Source organism: Vulpes vulpes, chromosome 2 (genome assembly GCF_048418805.1).
Source record: "Vulpes vulpes isolate BD-2025 chromosome 2, VulVul3, whole genome shotgun sequence".
NCBI lineage: Eukaryota > Metazoa > Chordata > Mammalia > Carnivora > Canidae > Vulpes > Vulpes vulpes.
The window spans coordinates 2,300,740-2,319,006 of record NC_132781.1 but is presented as its reverse complement, the minus strand read 5'-3'; the positions used below and the strand labels follow the sequence as shown (position 1 = coordinate 2,319,006).

Below are 18,267 nucleotides of genomic sequence, written 5' to 3'. Positions count from 1 at the left end.
TCCGTGAGCAGAAAAGCTTGGCACCCGAGACCTTTGTCCTCTGTGCTCAGAGCTAGCTCCCCTCCCACCCCAGCCACCCGGGCAGGCGGGGGACAGTCCCCCCAGCCCCGGGAGGCCGCGGCCTGGGGTGTCCGTCAAACACCACCCGCAGGTACACGCACTCTCTTGGGACACCTCTCACTTCTCTAAGCGCGTTTGTTGCTCTGTGAGCCGATTTCGTTGAGATTGGACCTGGTTCCCAACCTCTGCTCTCTATCAAACTGCACGTGGAGAGAGTCCTTGACCTATTTTTTAATGCTTTTTGTTGTCATTAAGTAGGAAACAAGCTCAGAGAAGTATAAAAAACATCAATTCCTTCAATCACGGGACCTGAAACCATTGCGTGTTTTCCCCTATGTTCCATGTCTATCTTAAAGAAAACCAGAGATTCCCTGCTGGGATGACACGGGGTCTTTCTTTCAGTCATAGTATCACACATGCATTTTCCCACGTGTTAATGAGTCGAAGTGTGTGTCCCCCCAGCCCCCCCAATCATATGTTGAAGCTCGAACCCCCAGCACCTCCGACCGAATGGAGACGGGTCTTTACGGGAGTGATTAAGTTGGAATTAGGCCATTAGGGCAGCTGGTGTCCTTTAAAAAAGAGGAAATTTGGAGGTAGACAAGGTGTCCAGAGTGGGGCACAGATCCAGGAAGAGGTGACGTCGTGACACAAGCCATGCAGATGTGAATCGGGGAGGGAGAGCAGGAGGGAGAGGGGGGCTGCGGGTAGCAGCGGGGAAGGGCCGGCAGGGAAGGGGCCAGGTGGGGTTGGGCGGTGGGCAGCACCCAGGGAAGCCGGGTGGGAGGAGCAGGGTGGGGTGGGGGGAGGCTGCAGAAGCTCCCCGGCTGGATGGGTGGGAGGCCCGGCAGCACAAGGATGTGAACGGTCCCAGGGCCATAAAACTGCACACTTCAGAATGGCCTGAGTGGTCACCATGCTGTGGATACTTTACTGGGATGAAAAATAAGAATAGTGGAAACTAGAGAGGGATATATTGACACTCTCTATACTTTCTGCTCTTTTTTTTTTTCTTGTAAAACCAAAACCCTCTAAAAAATACAATTAACTAAAAAAAAGGGTGGAGACCAGAAGACATGCACCCAAAGAAGCCAGGCTGAGGGTGGACTCGTGTGGATGAAGGCAAGAGACAGGCAGGGAGCTAAGGCAGGACGAACGACAGCAGGGTGACAAAGGGAGCTCGGATGTCCAGGCCGAGGGAAGCTGCCAGCAGCGATGCCAGGGCCTGGCAAGGGCTGCACAACCTGCCGGGGATCTTCCCGGTGTCCTTGAATCCACAAGATGCATGACCTTGAGTGCTTCTCACTCACAACCTGCAGAGCAGTTTAGGCCCACGACCCTAGGGACCTGGTGTCCCACGGGGGCGGGAAGGAGCAAAGACAGTCACCCCTCCCTGGAGACCAGAAAGCTGTGCTCCAGAAAGTCTTCCTGGGCACGGAACTCTGAGCTGGTAGGAGGCCCAGGTCCCCTTCCGTGGATCCGGGGTCTTCCTCCGGCCGCGTATTACTTATTCTCATCGGACCTCGCACAGAGTGGGGGGAAGGGCAGAACCATCTTGAAACACCGTCCACAGAGATCCGAAGACACACAAAACCAGCTCGAAAGGGAGCAGAGAGGAGCCGGCAGCCAGGGGCGGCTCCCCGACTTCCTCTAGCAAGGACTCGGAGTTAATTGAAATCAAAATAGCAGCCGAGATGCTCAAAAGCACTTTGTACCAATATTACAGAGCCTGTCCCCAAATCCCGAGAGGAAGGGGGATAGAGAGGCTGCTCAAGGTAGATCCTTGGACGACGATAAAAACGTCATTTTCCTCTGATGCGTTCACTTAATATTTCTACTTTAAGACGGTTATGCCCGTGTCACTCTTGTGGGTTTTAGATTCTAAGCTCCTGAGTCCAAGACATCTCTGAGAAGTCCCCTTGTGAATGACGTGCTACAGAGCGCCACCTTCAATCAAGATCCACACGCTCTGTTTTTGCTGATGGAAAGGACAGCAATGCCAGCCTGCTGGCACGCGGAAGGAACAGAAAGATGGACTAAGGCCAAGATCTAGAATGAGCATCGGTTTGGGTGCACAAAAAAAAAAAAAAAAAAAGTAATGATTTTAAAAGGTATAAAGTAAAAAATGCCAGTGCTTGGTTTCTAGCCATCTGGGACGTGATCGCAAGCTGAGCTCTGTGCTGTTGTGAGTGGTCGGCGACTGAGGTTGGGCCAGATTTTTGCAAAATAGGCTACTGTGTAATTCGAAAGGACAGAACAACTTGGCCTCCCCTCAAAATACACACATGCTCATGACACGGGGCTGCCCGCCGCAGAAAGCCCTCTCTGCTCCGCAGCATCCCCAGCACCTTTGAGAACTGTGGGTTCTCGGCGCCCCCCCATCACAGCCTATGGGGTAAGGGGCGCTGGGGCCTGGGAGAGGGGTTTGGGGGTGGCTGGGGAGCGGGGGGGGAGCCGGGAAGCGGGGAGGTGGGCAGGTGTTTATCTCACAGCCCAGTCTGGAACTGGCCGTGCTGCTGGGCCGGGGCCAGGGGGCAGCAGGCCTCCACCAACCGCGCTGGCTCCTGGACGGACGCCCCCGGAGCACCTGCCACGACCCGGGCCTGAAGCAGCTGAGGCCCCGGTAGCTCAGGGGGCTCCGCTCTGACGTGTACAGGGGCGAAGTGGAGACGCCCCTGCCCGGCATTCAGTCCCCCGGAGCTGGGCATTTATACCTGAGGAAGAGCCGTCCCGCACAGACAGAGATGGAGACAAGGTCACCCACGAGCCAGCTGGAAACGAGCCACCCGTGGATCAAGAATTGGCCCCCTCGGAAAAGATACCAGTCGCCCGTGCGCCTCATTCAGAAAGCACGTCCAGCCCACGCGCGTGGTTGCCCACGGCTGCTGCTGCTCAACAAATCGCCACACGTTTCCCAGCTTAAAGCAACACAAATAAAGTAGCTCACAGTTCTGGAGGCCAGGAGGGCTCCCCGGGGCTCCCCGGGGCTCCCCGGGCTCAAACCCAGGGCTGCCTCCCTTCCGGCGCCTCTGGGGGAGAATCTGTTTCCAGCCTCGAGAACCCGCCCGCAGCCCTTGGCTCGTGGCCCTCCCTCCACCCTCAAAGCCGGCGGTGGCCACTGAGGTCCTCCCCCATCACATGGCTCTGATGCGGACCCTCTGCCCCCTTCTTCTGCTTTTAAGGACCCTGGGATGACACCGGTCCCATTGGATAAGCCAGGACAATCCCCCCCTGTCTAGGGCAGCTGATGAGCAACCTTAGTGCCACATCACCTAACCTCATCCCTGGTGCCTGGGGTTCAGGAGTGGACCTCTTTGGGGACCATTCTGCTGCTGACGACACCGTGGTGAGGACACGGTAGAGACTGGACATCTAACTCCCCCACCGACTGTCAAATCCCCAGGCAGAGCAACCATGTTTTAGGCAATATGATGAGGACCCAGGCCTAGAGCCAGGAGAGAGGGGGACGTGCGTCCCCATGTCCCTCTGGGAGCAGCAAGACGGGTCAGAGGAAAGCTGCACACTCACGCCAGTGCCTGCCCTTGGCAGCCTTCTCTGCCCAGAGCCTTGGTTTCCTGTCCTGGTCATAAAGGGCCCCAGCAGTTGCCAAACAGAAAAACAAATAGGAGCAAAGGTACAAAGTTCTCTTCTAGAACCTTCCCAGGAAGGCCAAAGAAATAGGGTAGCCTGAGCCACCCTAAGAGGCACGAGCTTGACTTTCCCTGTTTGCTGCTCTGAGCTGCGCACCTGCCTCGGGCCACCCTGGCTCGGGGCTGGGATGCAGCTGTCGGCAGGGCAAATGGGGTCCCGGCACCTCACAGGCTGCCAGTCCCTGCAGCCCACACCCGTCGTGACAGCCGCTCACAGCAGCGGGGGGAGGCAGGTCCGGGGGGGGGGGCGGGGCTGGACACTAAAGGGAACCTACTGTGGGACGAAGCCCACCTGGACCTGTCACCGTCCGACTGCTCAGGAGCAGTAAGCCCTGAGCTCCGGCCACCTGGCATGTGGCAGCCAGAAACCGGTTCCTCTGCTTTGCTCTCAAAGCCGGATCAAGGATCAACACGGGGAACAGGCGATGCTGTTTAAACAGGAGCCAGACACACGAAAACACGGATCGTTTTCCTCGCACACAACATCTGCTGCTACCACACCTCGGAGGAGACCCCAGCTCTCTCCGCCTCCCCAGGACCAGGCGTGCGCGCCACGTCCTTCGGGGAAGCCCCAGCTTGGTGGCTCAAAGGGTGATGTGGACCCTGCAGGTAGACGGGGCCAGGGCCCCGATCCGTGGGGTGCACGATGTGGGGAAGTTGGGTCTTCCAAGTCTCATCGTCCAGACAGGACACCTGGGGGCGGGCCCGACCCGTCCTCTCTCCTGTGCTGTGCCTCACGTGTGGGTTCCCCGTGGCTGCCGTGCCGGGATTATTGTAGAAGAGAAAGGTGTCCCCGGCACATACATCACATCCAGGATCCCCATGGAAAAGACAGACGGTCACCCAGAAACAGGGTCGCTGCGGGCGGGGCCTCTCTGCATGCAAGGGAGGCGGCCCGGGGAACCAACTTGTATTTAAAATGAAGGAACAGAGCTTAGGGCAGAGACCCCAGCACTGGAGCCTTGGACTACGGCCACCGGGAAAGGCCCTCTGACAGGCCGAGAGGACAAGACAGTCACAGACACCCGGCGGGGGGGCGGGGGGGGGGTGACCAGCTTCGCTGTTTCCGCCGTCCAGCTGTCACTTTGATTATCACCTACTCCCTGGAAAACCCCAAGGCCTCTGCCTCTCAAGCGAGAGACCATCTGCTGTTTGTGCCCCCTTGACAGCAAATACCAAAACAGTTATTTCCCCCCCAAAGAGCCGAGGCGATGGGGCCTGGGAGATGAAACTGACCTGGCAGATGAGCCAGGATCGAGAAACAAGGAAGGACTGAACCCCCAAAAAAGCAAGGAAAGGTGCAAATCCAGGCAGGAAGCTGACAGCTGACCTGCAGCGGGTTAGGTGCACCTGACTCGACGTTGCTCCTGTAAACTTTCATACAGAGAGGTGAGGTGCTCTGTCCGTGAAAAAGGAGAATCGAATGCACCACAAAACAAAAATAAAATGGGGTGGGGGTGCGGGGGGGGGCATATATTGACAATATCCCTGAAGAGCAACGCAGTTGATCTTGCCCAGGGAAAGCTTTTTAGTCACAGAAATTGAAAAGCAAAAGAGTGTAAAATGACATCCGTTAAGTGTGCCCTTTGCCCCAGTTTCAGAAAGCCGGAGAGTGTAATGACCAATTTATCAGGCTATTGAATTCAGGGTCACTCGGTGTGGAAAACCAGCACATAAACCAAAGTGTGCAAGTGAGTGCAGACACGGGCTCGGGCTGCATTCCCAATCGATTATGGTGGTTTCTCCAGTAGCCAATCCAGAGAGAGCACGGAAGACCCCGCCACACCTGTGTACCTGCAGTCAGGTGGGTCCCTACTGGTGGCTCATCACATTCATCAACTTTAAACACCTGGACAGGGGCACCTGGGTGGCTCAGCAGTTTAGTGCCTGCCTTTGGCTCAGGGCATGATCCTGGGGTCCCTGCATGGGGCCGGCTTCTCCCTCTGCCTGTGGCTCTGCCTCTCTCTCTGTGTCTCTCATGAATAAATGGATAAAACATTAAAAAAAAAAAAAAAACACCTGGACAGACTGGCTGCCCAAGGCTCAGCGAGGGAACGGCCTGCCATCCCGGCTGGTGACAGCTTCGGGGGCATCCCACGGAGTCTTCTGGGGGCTGGACCTTGCTCCTCTATGAGGATGGCTATATTGGTTCAGAAGACGCAGTAAAAGACGAGCTTCAGAGCCGATATCACTAGACAGCTCATCAGAATAGATTTATTAAAGACGCAAGATCCAGTGCCAAGGGGCGCACAGGTGGTCAACAGCAAAAACCACCACGACTGAAGTGAAAGGAAGAAGACGTCTTACGCCAGCTCCCTGAATTGGGGGGCAGGGGTGGTGGAGAAGGAGACTGCAGACTTGTGCTTTCTCTTCCGTGCACGGGGCTCATCAACGCTCATCAGTATTGTACAAATATAACACAACGATGTACAATACCATGTACATCAATAAAAGCCATGTGGGCCCCAGCTGCTACAGTTGCCTCACTGTCAAGGGGCAAGGCCGTCCTCCTGTCCTCCCCCCAGCTGTCCCACAGTATGAAACCACCTGGCCGGGACACCTGGGGGGCTCAGGGGTTGAGCCTCTGCCTTTGGCTCAGGGTGTGATCCCGGGGTCCTGGGATCGAGTTCCATGTTGGGCCCCCCTTGAGGAGCCTGCTTCTCCCTCTGCCTGCGTCTCTGCTTCTGTGTGTCTCTCATGAATAAATAAATAAAATCTTAAAAAAAAAAAAAAAGAAAGAAACCACCTGGCTAATCTTACATGAGAGGATTCAGGCCCATAAAAATTCAGGGCCCCTCAGCTGGGGAGGAGGGGGCAGTGGACCAGGTAAAATCTCTACTTGAGATGTGTGTTGCCAGACAAGCTGGTGGCCGTGGTCCCTGAACAGTCAGCCAAGTTACAGAGCGAAGAGCGTAAATTGATCTACGCGGTAAATACCACTTCTGCACAGATCGGCCTCACGCTGGACAGACCACATACACAAGGAACTAAAAAAAAAAAAATCAAAATGTTTTGACCAATTTTGCTAAACGGGATAAATCCAAATGAAGGTCATTAATAATTTTTTTAATATATTTTTTTAAAAAGTAACAAACACTTGGTACATGCCGGGCACTAGGTGCTTTGGATGGTCATTGCTTCTGAGGCAGGTAGAACCATCTTTGCTGTACAGATGGGGAAACTAAGGCACAGGGGAATTAAGCCGGTACAGTGCACCGGGCTAGGTATCTGAACCCGGCAATCTACTTCGGAGGCCACGTTTGCAAGCGCTGCACGGAGCCACCCCCAAACCAGGGCAGCGAGACCTGTGCAAGCAGGTGGGCTGCGGAAACCTGACCGCTGTCTTCCCAAATGCCTTTATACGAGGCCCGGGAGGTTCTTTCTGGACGAAAGAGAACTGTTATTAGCAGCCAGTGGTGACATGGGATCCGTCTCCACTCCTTTGCTTTTTATCAATCATAAGGCAGAGCGAACCATGTTGTCTTGGCTGCAAAAAGAGGGGTCAGGAAGAGCATGTGCGCGTGAACAGCAGGTGTCGGTTACAGGGGAGGAGGCGGCGTGCGCCCCCGTTTCTGGGCGGGAGCCTCCAGGCCTGAGGCCTCCAGTTCTGTCCTAGGTGCATGAACTTGGGGAATCTACTTCTCTAAGGCTCAGGGCTCCCATCTGTAAAATGGGGATAACCTCAGTCCTGACTTTTACGGGCTTGTTTTTAGGATTAAGTGAATTCACTTAATAATAATCAGAAAGTTCGTACACAACAACCATCACTGCGGAAGGATCTTAAAATTCCACTATGAGAACTTTCTTCAGCTATCCCGAGATTCTGCTCGCCCCGAACAGTCCACAAGCCACAGAGAACACAGTGAGTGCGTTCGGCACACACGTGCCTCCCCGGACCAAGAAGGGGCAGCTGTTCCTAAACCCTCTGGTTACCACCCTGAGGACATCCCTGCTTTAATAATCCTTCCGTTTGCCAAAGTTTTCCTGGTTCTTACAAGCCTCTGATGGTCACTAATCAATTAATTGTTAATATTTCTAACGAGGAATTTCTAAAACTAACACACAGCTTTCTGAAAGTTCTCTAATCAATCGATGCCAGACTGGGAATGACTTGTAGGATCTGGGCTTCTGCAACCCACCGTTTGATGACCCCCTTCCTCACATGGCCACTGTTTTTTGTTGTTTTTTTTTAAATTTATTTATGATAGTCACACAGAGAGAGAGAGAGAGAGAGAGAGAGAGGCAGAGACACAGGCAGAGGGAGAAGCAGGCTCCATGCACCGGGAGCCCGACGTGGGATTCGATCCCAGGTCTCCAGGATCATGCCCTGGGCCAAAGGCAGGCGCCAAACCGCTGCGCCACCCAGGGATCCCACATGGCCACTTTTGACAACCATTTCTTACTTCCAGATACAAGAATTGGGGCCTTCGGGTGGTAGAGGAAGGTCCCTAAGACCACAGGGAGGACTTGCCCAGCTTGTCCCCTGAATTTGGGGAGGCAGGTAAACAAACTTGAGAGTGGGGGGTGGGGGTGGGGGGGTGGCGCAAGACGAGATATGTCGTTTCCATCTCCGGAACAGAATCTGAACTAGTCTGTGGCCAACATATGACACCAACTTCCGAGTGTGGGAATCACAGGATTTCAAGATTCACCGGCTCCTGGCAGGGTTGCTTAGGTTATATTTAGCAATCTCAAATTGCCTTTTTTTTTTTTTTTTTCTCTTTCTCCTTTTTTCCCCCCCTACTCTTTCTTTCTTTCTTGGGCCTAAAGGAAGTGAGTTTCCTGACATGCGGTCCTCACAGCCAGCCCACCGACCCAAGGCCCAGGGACACGGACGTGTGCGCGCTGCTGGGCTGCAAGGCACCCACTTCGGGGGGGCTGGGGGTGCGCGCGGGGGCCCCTCCAAGTTCTCGTTCGCGTGCTCCGACCCTACAGCCAGACAAAGACCGCAAGTTGTCGGGTCCACGGGCCCACGCAGGTGGGGGCGAGTCTCCCCGGATGGGGTCCGCTCCGGTGCGCCGCGGGGGGTCCCCAGGGGGCCTCTGCGTGATTGGGGGGGCTCCCCCCGCCCCGCTCCAGCCCGGGCCCGCGCCCCTCCCGGCCCCGCCGCTGCAGGCCCAGCGCCCCGCGGGCCCCCTCCCCGCCCCGCAGAGGGGGCGCCGCCCGGTCCCCCGCGGCCCCCTCGGGCTCCGCCGCCGCACCCCCCGCCCGAGCCCCGATACCCACCCGGGTCCCGCAGCGGGGGCCGGATTCGCGCCGGCTCCCGGAGCCTCCGCCGCCGCCGCCGCCGCCGCCGCCAGTGAGGCGCGGTGGGGCGGGGATGCGCGGCGAGGCCCGGCCCCCGGCCCGCCCCCTCGCGCCCCGCCCGCCCCGGCCCCTCGCCAGGCCCCTCGCCGGGCCCACCCGGACCCGCCTAACCCACCCGGGCCCGGCCGCCCCGGCCCAGCGGAGACCCCATCCCGCCCCTCGGCTCGCCCCGATCCTGCCCCAGCCACCTCGCGCCCTGGGGACCCGCGTGCCCTGCCCTGGGCCGTCCTGATCGCGGGGCGCAGTGAAGGCGGCAGCCCTGGGCCGCTCCCCGCGCGCCCTCCCCATCCTCCGCCTGCGCCTCTCCTCTTTGGGGCAAGGAGCGGGATCACCCATCGCCCACCCGAAGGCCCTTGAGCATCCCTCCGCCCCCCTCCCCCTCCCCGGGGGGCCCCGGGTCTGCGGATGGATGGGCGGGCTCCAGGCTGCACCGCAGCCACCCCCACCCCCCGGGGGGTGCTCCGGAGCCCCTCACGCCCCCACCTCGGCCTGCCCCGGGGTTCGGGGCACTGAGCGGTCGCGGGTCCCCGGGACATCGGAGCTGCCTGGCTGGACGCTCGTGGGTGGGCACAGGGTTGTCGCTCTGCAGCCCCCGAGCCAGGCGGGACGCAGCCCGGACTTAGAGACGGAGAAACTGTTTATGTCTCCATGTGTCTACACGGGTGGGTGCTGCGCGCCTGCAGCGCGGCGGTGGCACAAAGGCCGCGTCTCCGCGCCGCCCGCGCCGGCCCCGCGCGTGGTCCCCGCCCGCCGGATGTTGACGGCGTCGCCTAGCAACGGGGATGGCGGAGCCGGGCGGGTAAGCGGAGGGTTAGGGTCTCGGCGCCCCCACGCCGCCCCCTTGCGCTCACGCCCTTTCCCCCGCGCCTCTGCCGCGTCCACCCCCTTCCCGCCTCCCCGGCCCCCCCCAGCCCTGCGCGCCCCTCTGCTCTGCGGTCCCTTTGTCAGCTCCGGTCCCCTCCCCTCTCTCCCCTTGCTTTGGCCGCTGGGCTCTCAAACCCGGGGCTGGCTCGGCCCGCAGTAACCATGGCAACCAGGATGCTTGGCCCTGCCTGCCCCCGAGAGTTCCTGTCCTTTGGAATAAAGCAGGAGGGCGCAGGGGCTGGTGGCAGGGTCTCTACCTGACTCCATCTCTGTGTGCGGGGGACCTTCACCGAGGGGCTTCCTGACCGTGGGGACCTCGCCCCTTCCTCTGCTGCCCCCAGGCCTGCCACGGGGGGGCTGGGGACAGAAACTGTTTTAAGGGACACCTGCATGGCTCAGCAGTTGAGCATCTGCCTTCTGCTCAGGTCGTGATCCTGGGGTCCCGGGATGGAGTCCCGCATCCGACTCCCTGCAGGGAGCCTGCTTCTCCCTCTGCCTGTGTCTCTGCTTCTCTCTCTGTGTGTCTCTCATGAATAAATCAATAAAATCCTTTTCTAAAAAAAGAAATAATTTTACCTTAGGCGTTTCAGTAGTGTTCCACTTTTTTTTTTTTTTTTTTTAAAAGATGGGTTTATGTAAACTGACATGGAAAGAAGTCCAGGTTATATGAAACGAAACGACTAAATGGAAAACAGTATGTAGAGTTGTGATCTCTGATTGTGTGTGGGTTTACAGGCGTAGAAAAATATTTGAAAGAATGTTCCCTTGAATCTTTTATTACTAGTGGTTATCTTGAGAAAGGGAGGGAAAACCACAGAGGATTTTCATTATCTGTGTCACACATTTGTGTATTAGTTTGACTTTTTTTTTTAAAGGAGCTTGTATTTTTTTTTAAAAAAAGATTTTATTGATTTATTCATGAGACACACAGAGAGAGGCAGAGACACAGGCAGAGGGAGAAGCAGGCTCCATGCAGGGAGCCCGACGCGGGACTCGATCCCAGGACCCCGGGGTCACACCCTGAGCCGAAGGCAGGCCCTCAACCGCTGAGCCACTTAGGCGTCCGGAGCTTGTATTTTTAATTACGAAAAAATAATTTTAAGAATGTAAATCATGACATTCTTGTACTATCTAAATCATGGAGAAACCAACCAAGAGTCTCTAGAGTAGTCACTTTTGTGCAACTTTCTCTTGGTCTATATTTCTGTTCCCCAGTTTGGCCCCAGACACAAGTTTATTTAAGGTGACTTTTCTGTTATCCTGTACTTGTGCTGTTCCCTGAATGTTTCCATAATTATTTTTCATGCATTCATGGAGCAACTCTTTGGTGGCACTCCCTCCCTCCATGTGACAGGCATGATCTAGTATTTGGACAAAGTCATGGCCAACTGCCTGGAGGGGAGGCAGATCATGAGCAAGTCAATAAGAATATATCCAGACACCGGGAGGTGACAAATGCCAAGAGAAAGAACACTGTTATTTTAAACTGTTAAACTGTATTTCTGCAACCAGGTCTCAGCTGGAAGGCGAATCAACTTCTGAAGAAGACGAGGCCCAGAATCATGAAGGGGACAGGGTAAGGTTCCCTGTGGGGTGGGCTGTGCTGGGCTTGTCTTGACTAGGAATTAAGGAGTTAAGAGCTGTTCGAGAACACCGTAGGGGGATCCTATGCTTTGCACTAGAACAGACTCGGCCCCGTCGCTGGTGGCTGGCTGGGATGTCCTGTGTCTCCTGCTCAGATCACCCCAAGGTTTTCAGAACTCAGGTTCTGTAACAAAGGACGCCAAAAAATTACAAACACTGGAAGGAAGAGATAAAGCACGGAGCATAACCTCTCAGGGACACGCAGGCCTGTGCGGATGCAGTTCTCCTGCAGCATAATTACACGACTAAGAGCAGAACTTCTCGGCAGCCTGGGCCTGTGTTTCCTGACTTCTCCCCCCCACCCCGCCCCGCCACATATCTGCAGGTGTCACCCACTGGGAAGAGCAGTGACCAGGACGATGACGAGGCTGTTGGTGCTGCCGAACTTTCTGAAGAGGAAATTACAGCCTTTGAGGAAGTCACAACGGAAGGAGAAATTGAAAGCGAGGGGGAAGTGGAGACGGATGGGCAGGTGGAAACGGAGAAGGAACCTGAGTTCGAAGGGGGATTCCAATCAGATCTCGAAACCGTATCCCTCGAGAAGAAAGCCAGTTCCACGGATCTGGCTTATTCAGAAGTCGGTGCCTGGGAGGAGGCCGGAGAGGAAGTGGGCCCCACGTACCCGTACCCGGTTGAGCAGATAAGGAGGGAAGGCGTTCCCAAAGACAGAGACGCCCCCCATCCATCAGAGGCCAGAGATTCGAGGGACCTCTCCACGCAGCCATCCCAGCAGGCGGTAGGCTCACCCGAGCAAGCAGGCCCAGACGCTTCTGGAGCCAGGGCTCGCAGATCGGTAAGCGGCCCCGGGGTCTATCTTATCAAAGTGTTTACTGTGGTTTGTCACCCTACGTGAGGGATCGCAGGGCATATTCTAAAACCAAACTGCAATCTCTGTTGGAAATTTCTAAGCAGACTTGGGTCTCTGGCCCCACTGGTGAATGCCAAGGGTTCCTGGGCCTTTCTTTGGTGTTCCCAAGCCCAACGTAGGGGACGCTCCATGTAAGGGCATCCAGGTTTCTGGTCTCCAGAACAGCACCGTCCAATGGCACTTTCCATGGTATTGGAAATGCTCTTTATCTTTACTGTCCCACATGGTAGCCATCAGTCACAAGGGGTGACACAGAGCACTCCAAATGTGGCCTGGGAGATGGCAGAACTGAATTTTTAATGAAGATTCTAAAGAACTTAAATTTATATAACTGCCTGTTGCTACTGGCTACCCTACTGGACAGGGCAATTCTAGACGATAATGATTTGTAATGACAATAGTTATGGTCCCACACTTTTCCTTTGTTGTTGTTGTTTTTAAACAAACATGGGCTTACAGAAAAGGTGAAGTATGATTAGAAGCACTTTTTTATTTTTATTTTTTTAAGGCTTGGAGAGTCAGTCGACGATCTGATGCCCCAACTTCTTCCAAACACTTCTGTGTGTGTGTTTCCCACAACCAACCACAGTATAACTGTCAAAATCAGGATATTTCATTGCATCACCAAATAATCCTCAGGCCTCATTCACCAACTGTCCCAACGATACCTTTTAGAGCAGAGGTACAGTTCCAAATCACACGTTGCCTTTAGCTCTCCCATCTCTTAGGTCTTAATCTTTCCCTGACTTTAATTACCTTGACTCTTATAAAGATCACCAGCCAGCCACTTTTAAAATGGCTCTTGGTTTGGATTTGCCTGGTGTTCCTCTTTAAAAAAAAAAAAAGAAAGAAAGAAAGAAAGAAAGAAAGAAAGAAAGAAAGAAAGAAAGAAAAAGAAAGAAAGAAAAAGAAGGATTTATTTATTTATTTATGAGAGACACACACAGAGAGAGAAGCAGAGACACAGGCAGAGGGAGAAGTAGGCTCCATGCAGGGAGCCCAATGTGGGACTCGATCCTAGAACCCTGGGATCATGCCCTGAGCCAAAGGCAGACACTCAACCACTGAGCCACCCAGGCGCTTGCCTAGTGTTCCTCTTGATGCGATCTGGGTTACCATCCTTGGAAAGGGGTCACAGAGGGAGGCTGTGTTCGCCTCGTGTCCTATGAGGTGGTACATGACTGAAGTTTGTCCCATTACCAATGATGTTGGTGTGGATCCCTTGATGGAAAAGCACCAGCCTTCTCCCCTGGGAAATTACCCTCCACCCCTTTGCATTTAAGAAAAATTGTGTGGGAAGGTGCTCTTTTTGTTTGAGATAAGAAAGTGAGTATTTTAAATGAAAAAAAAAATCACAACAGATGACCACCATATTTTTAGGAGTTCATATTTCTCTTAGCAGCCTGTATAGGCCCATCTCTTGTCAGATTTACCCCTAACTATTTTGCATTTGTGATGCTATTGTAATCGGCTTCCACTTATTTGTTGCTAAATCGTATGCAGCGCTGTGTTATATATAGAAATACAACGGATTTTTGTATATTGATCTTATATTCAGCAACACTGCTAATCATCCTTGTTAGTTCTAGTGGCTTTTTTTTTTTCTTGGTAGAATCCATAGGATTCTTCATAAAGATGATCGTGTTGTCATAAAGGAGTTTAACTTCCTTTTCAGTCTGGATGCCCTTTATATCTTTTTCTTGCCTTCTTACACTGGCTAGAACTTCCAGTACAACACTGAATAGAACTTGTCCCCCGTGTGGCCAGTGAGAGCCCATTTAAATTGGCCTGTGTGTCCTTCTAACACACCAGAGTTGCTCTTTTTTTTTTTTCACCACTGTCATCCTTGGAACACTTTCTCTTTCTCTGGTACATACCGCCCAGCCCTAGAATCAGGCATTTCTCCAGAGGCCTGGTTTCTTTTTTTAAAATTTATTCAAGAGAGACACGGAGAGAGAGGCAGAGACACAGGCAGAGGGAGAAGCAGGCTCCATGCAGGGAGCCCGATGCGGGACCCGATCCCAGGACTCCGGGATGGTGACCTGACCAAAGGCAGATGCTCAACCACTGAGCCACCCACTGAGCCACCCAGGCATCCCAGGAGCCTGGTTTCTTTTCATGAAAAATAACACGTAGAAGTCATGATTTGGGTGCTACATAATCTCTCTGCCATTAGGATGTCACTGTCCCCAGGTCTCTCAGTATCATACACAACACACATACACACACACACACCACAGAGCTCACATCAATCCCTCTCTGACTCCTCACTGCTGAGTGGGTTCCCTTCAGTGTCCTCTCCTCCCATACTTCCAAGTCCTTTGTCCAGCAATAAGCCTAGCCCCCATTTCCCATGTCTTAATTTGATCGGTCTCCCAGATGTAACCTTCACTGCACTTCTCCACCCCCAAGTGGACCCTCCTCACCCCACCTGAACCCAGATGCTCCCACACTGGACTGTCCTTGTTACCCTCATCACTGTTGGACCAACCCCACCCAGGCCAGCCCCAAATTCTTGGGCTGTGACTCTGTGCCAGGCTGTCCTCTGTGGGGACTCTTGTCAGCAGGCCCAGGCCTGTCACCTGTGCTGTGATGACTCCCCATGGGACAGGCTCTGAAACCCACCCTCCTCACCCCACATTAGGGCAGCCTCCCCACTACTGGCTTCAGCTCTGAGTTGTTCTGGAAGGAAAGCAAGGAGCAGGGTTACATTCCTCCGTCTTCGACTCTGGTCTGGACATGCGTGCACCTTTGACATTGTGTCTCAGTGACTGACAACCATACAGGGTGGGAACTATTATTATCCCACCGTACAGATGAGGACACGGGTAGATGGACTTCCCTGCCCAGGGTCATGCAGCTGGGATGGTTGCTCTTGCTCGAAGCCACCATTCTGAACCACAAAGCCACGATCCCACCCCACCTGGTGACCCCTAAAAAGTTAATAACTTTGGAGAGTGACATGATTTGATGATTGCTAATTAAGCTAAAAAAACAAGTGTCTTCACCTTGTAAGATGTCCGGAGATTTGAAGTGCAGGCCACAAAATGAGCTATAAACTCAGCTTCCACCCTTGGGTCTTGTTTCCAGAAAACTCACAGGGATCAACCAGAAGGGCAGAGGCAGACCTGAGAGAGAAGCCCTATTTCCCTTCCTCCCGGCTGGTGCTCAGCCTTCAGAAGGAACAGGAATTGGAGTGGGAGCTCCTCAGTACCATGGTGTATGGGGGCCTCACTGCTTTCATAGTAGGAGAAGCCCCTGATGGACACCCCAGAGGGCAGCACTTTTGACTCTGGGTCCTCATTACTACCGTTATGGTTCTGGCTGCTTCAGAGAAGTTTCTGGAACCAGCATTATCTGAGCAAGTATTACATGAGCTAGGGGTTGAGCATCCCAACTCTGAACCAGCCCATGGCCGACTATGTGGACTTCAGGGAAGGTCTTGAGCTTCTGTGAGGCTGCTTCCCCTCAGATAACAGAGGTGATGCCTATCTGCCTCACAGGGTGTTATGCAGGGTCATTCCTATCACCAATACTCACCAGGTCATCATCAGCAATAATTATTGCCAACAATAATAATGGCAAGAGTCTCTTTTATTATTTTATTTTATTTTTTATTTATTCATGAGACACAGGAAGAGAGGCAGAGACACAAGCAGAGGGAGAAGAAAGCTCCATGCAGGGAGCCCGATGTGGGACTTGATTCTGGGACCTTGGGATCAGGACTTGAACTGAAGGCAGACACTCAACCACTGAGCCACCCAGGTGCCCCCCAAGAGTCTCTTTTAATATTTTTTTAAGATTTTATTTATTTATTGGAGACGAGAGAGAGAGAGAGGCAGAGACAGAAGCAGGCTCCATGCAGGAAGCCCGACGTGGGACTCGATCCTGAGTCTCCAGTATCATACCCCAGGCTGAAGGCAGCGCTAAACCGCTGAGCCACCTGGGATGCCCAAGGGACTGGGATGCCCAAGAGACTCTTTAAAAGAGACTCTTTTAAAGCTAAAATGGAGCCATGCATTTTTAACAAGAGAAGATTTTTTTTTTTTTAATCAAAATGTCTCAAGGTAGGGACCCCTGCGTGGCTCAGTGGGTGAAGTATCTGACTCTTGCTTTCAGTTCAGGTCTTGTTCTCAGGACTGTGAGTTCAAGCCCTGAATTGGGCTCCATGTTGGGTGTGGAGCCTACTTTAAAAAAACAAAAACAAAAACTAACAATAACAATAGCAAAAACACAAAAGTGTCCCTAACCTGGAATCTTTTGAAAAAAGAGAAGTAAAAACAGCCCCTCTGGGAGACCTTCGCCTGGGGCTGAGGTTTTCCAGCATCCTTTTATAAAGAGGATGCTTGGAGATGTTGCTTACCATCCTCGGGGAGATTAGCATTTGGGAGTAAAGAAACCAAAAAAAAAAAAAAAAAAAAAAGAAAGAAAGAAAGATAAAGAAAGAAAAGAAAAAAGAAAAGAAACCCATGTACGACACACACTCATACCTTAGCATTTACACTCTGCTACAGCTCTAGACAGGCAGAGGCCAATCCCGAATTCCTTGTGGGGGTGGAGGGTGGGGGCAGGTAGGTGTTTTCTGTTTTGGAAAAGCCAACTAACCTTTACATCCAAATGGTTTCCTATTGCCTTCGCAGTTATACTGAATCTTGAACACTGCGAGAGATCAAAATCAAATAACTTCTCAGTCCGGATGACGGCCTTATTGATTCAGGTTTGGTTGTTCTTGCTCTAGAAAAAAAACAGCGAAGAGCTCCCACAGGAAGTCTTCCCTCTGGGGGCACAACACCACCTTCAACTGAGCCAGGGGAGCAGCAACACCTCCTCCGACTTTGACTTTGAGGAGCTGCTCCTGAGCGAGGAGGAGCCCGAGGAGGAGCCCGAAGAGGAGCCCGTCCTCGGGGAGCCAGGTACTGGGGCACCAGCAGGTTGTCCTGCCCATGGGATAAGCCCCTCCCCATCCCGTTCTGAGCAAGGGGTGCCACTCGTCTGCCCTCTCTTACCTCGCTTCCTGTTCAGCGGTGAGCTGAACGACAGAGATGTCATTAACGGATATGGATGATACGGATGGAGTGTTCCCTGTTTTATCTCACGTCATCCTTATGGTAGCCCAATGACGTAGGAGCCATTCTCCCATTTTACAAAGACCCTGAGAGTCACTTAGTGACCCACCTGGGTAAATGACAGAGCCAGGCCTTGACCGAGCCTCAAAGAGTCGCTCAGCACACCCCGTCCCGTACCCCAGTGCTGTGGACTAGGGAAAGCAGACCCGGGTATTTCTTATCCCTTATGGGACACGTGCATGGATGGCCCATGCACACATCTGAATGAGTTAAAAACAGGACAGGATCTCTCCAGCTCAGGCAGATAGGAGAGCAGAACTAGAGCCTCCCTGATTCTTTTTTTAATCTTATCAGCTGTTTCCCATTAAAAAAAAAAAAAAAAAAATCAGGGCAGCCCGGGTGGCTCAGCAGTTTAGTGCCGCCTTCAGCCCAGGGCCTGTTCCTGGAGACCCGGGATGGAGTCCTGCTCCCTGCATGGGGCCTGCTTCTCCCTCTGCCTGTGTCTCTGCCTCTCTCTCTCTCTCTCTGTCTCTCATGAATAAATAAAATATTTTTAAAAAATCAATGTAGTCCATACACAAGAAGGCACCTTCCTGTTCACTCACTATTTGTGTCTAAAAAGTATCTACAAAATTTATTTCCTTCTTGGAATATATTAAAGGTAATTAATACACATTACCTTTAAAATGTGATCCTTTCTACAGAACATGTTGAAACCAACGCATAGAAGATTCACGAACAGGAGACACCGTGGGTCGCGCTTCTGAGCCGTCACCCATGGGAAGCCTTTTCGTTGTCTTTTCCATCC

At 53.3% G+C, this 18,267-nt stretch overlaps 2 protein-coding genes across 11 annotated transcripts in view; one reads left to right on the top strand and one right to left on the bottom strand.

Annotated features, from left to right (window-relative positions):
* The window catches only part of TBC1D16 (TBC1 domain family member 16), a 74,936-nt gene extending 65,182 nt beyond the window's left edge, over positions 1-9,754 (bottom strand). For 5 of the 10 annotated variants that reach the window (XR_011999479.1, XM_072746464.1, XM_072746466.1 and 2 more), the window contains exon 1: positions 8,937-9,020. The gene's annotated coding sequence lies outside the window, so the exon portion shown is untranslated. Of the gene's footprint in view, positions 1-8,936; positions 9,021-9,500 lie in introns of those variants that run through there. The other 5 variants (XM_025999898.2, XM_025999901.2, XM_025999899.2 and 2 more) reach the window with 3 other exon arrangements.
* Positions 9,728-18,267, top strand: part of CCDC40 (coiled-coil domain 40 molecular ruler complex subunit) — a 42,159-nt gene continuing 33,619 nt past the window's right edge. Inside the window, exons 1-4 of the mRNA XM_025999897.2 lie at positions 9,728-9,816; positions 11,394-11,457; positions 11,851-12,318; positions 17,132-17,306. Coding sequence (XP_025855682.2) covers positions 9,800-9,816; positions 11,394-11,457; positions 11,851-12,318; positions 17,132-17,306 — 724 coding nt within the window. The 5' untranslated portion in view covers positions 9,728-9,799. The remainder of the gene's footprint in view (positions 9,817-11,393; positions 11,458-11,850; positions 12,319-17,131; positions 17,307-18,267) is intronic.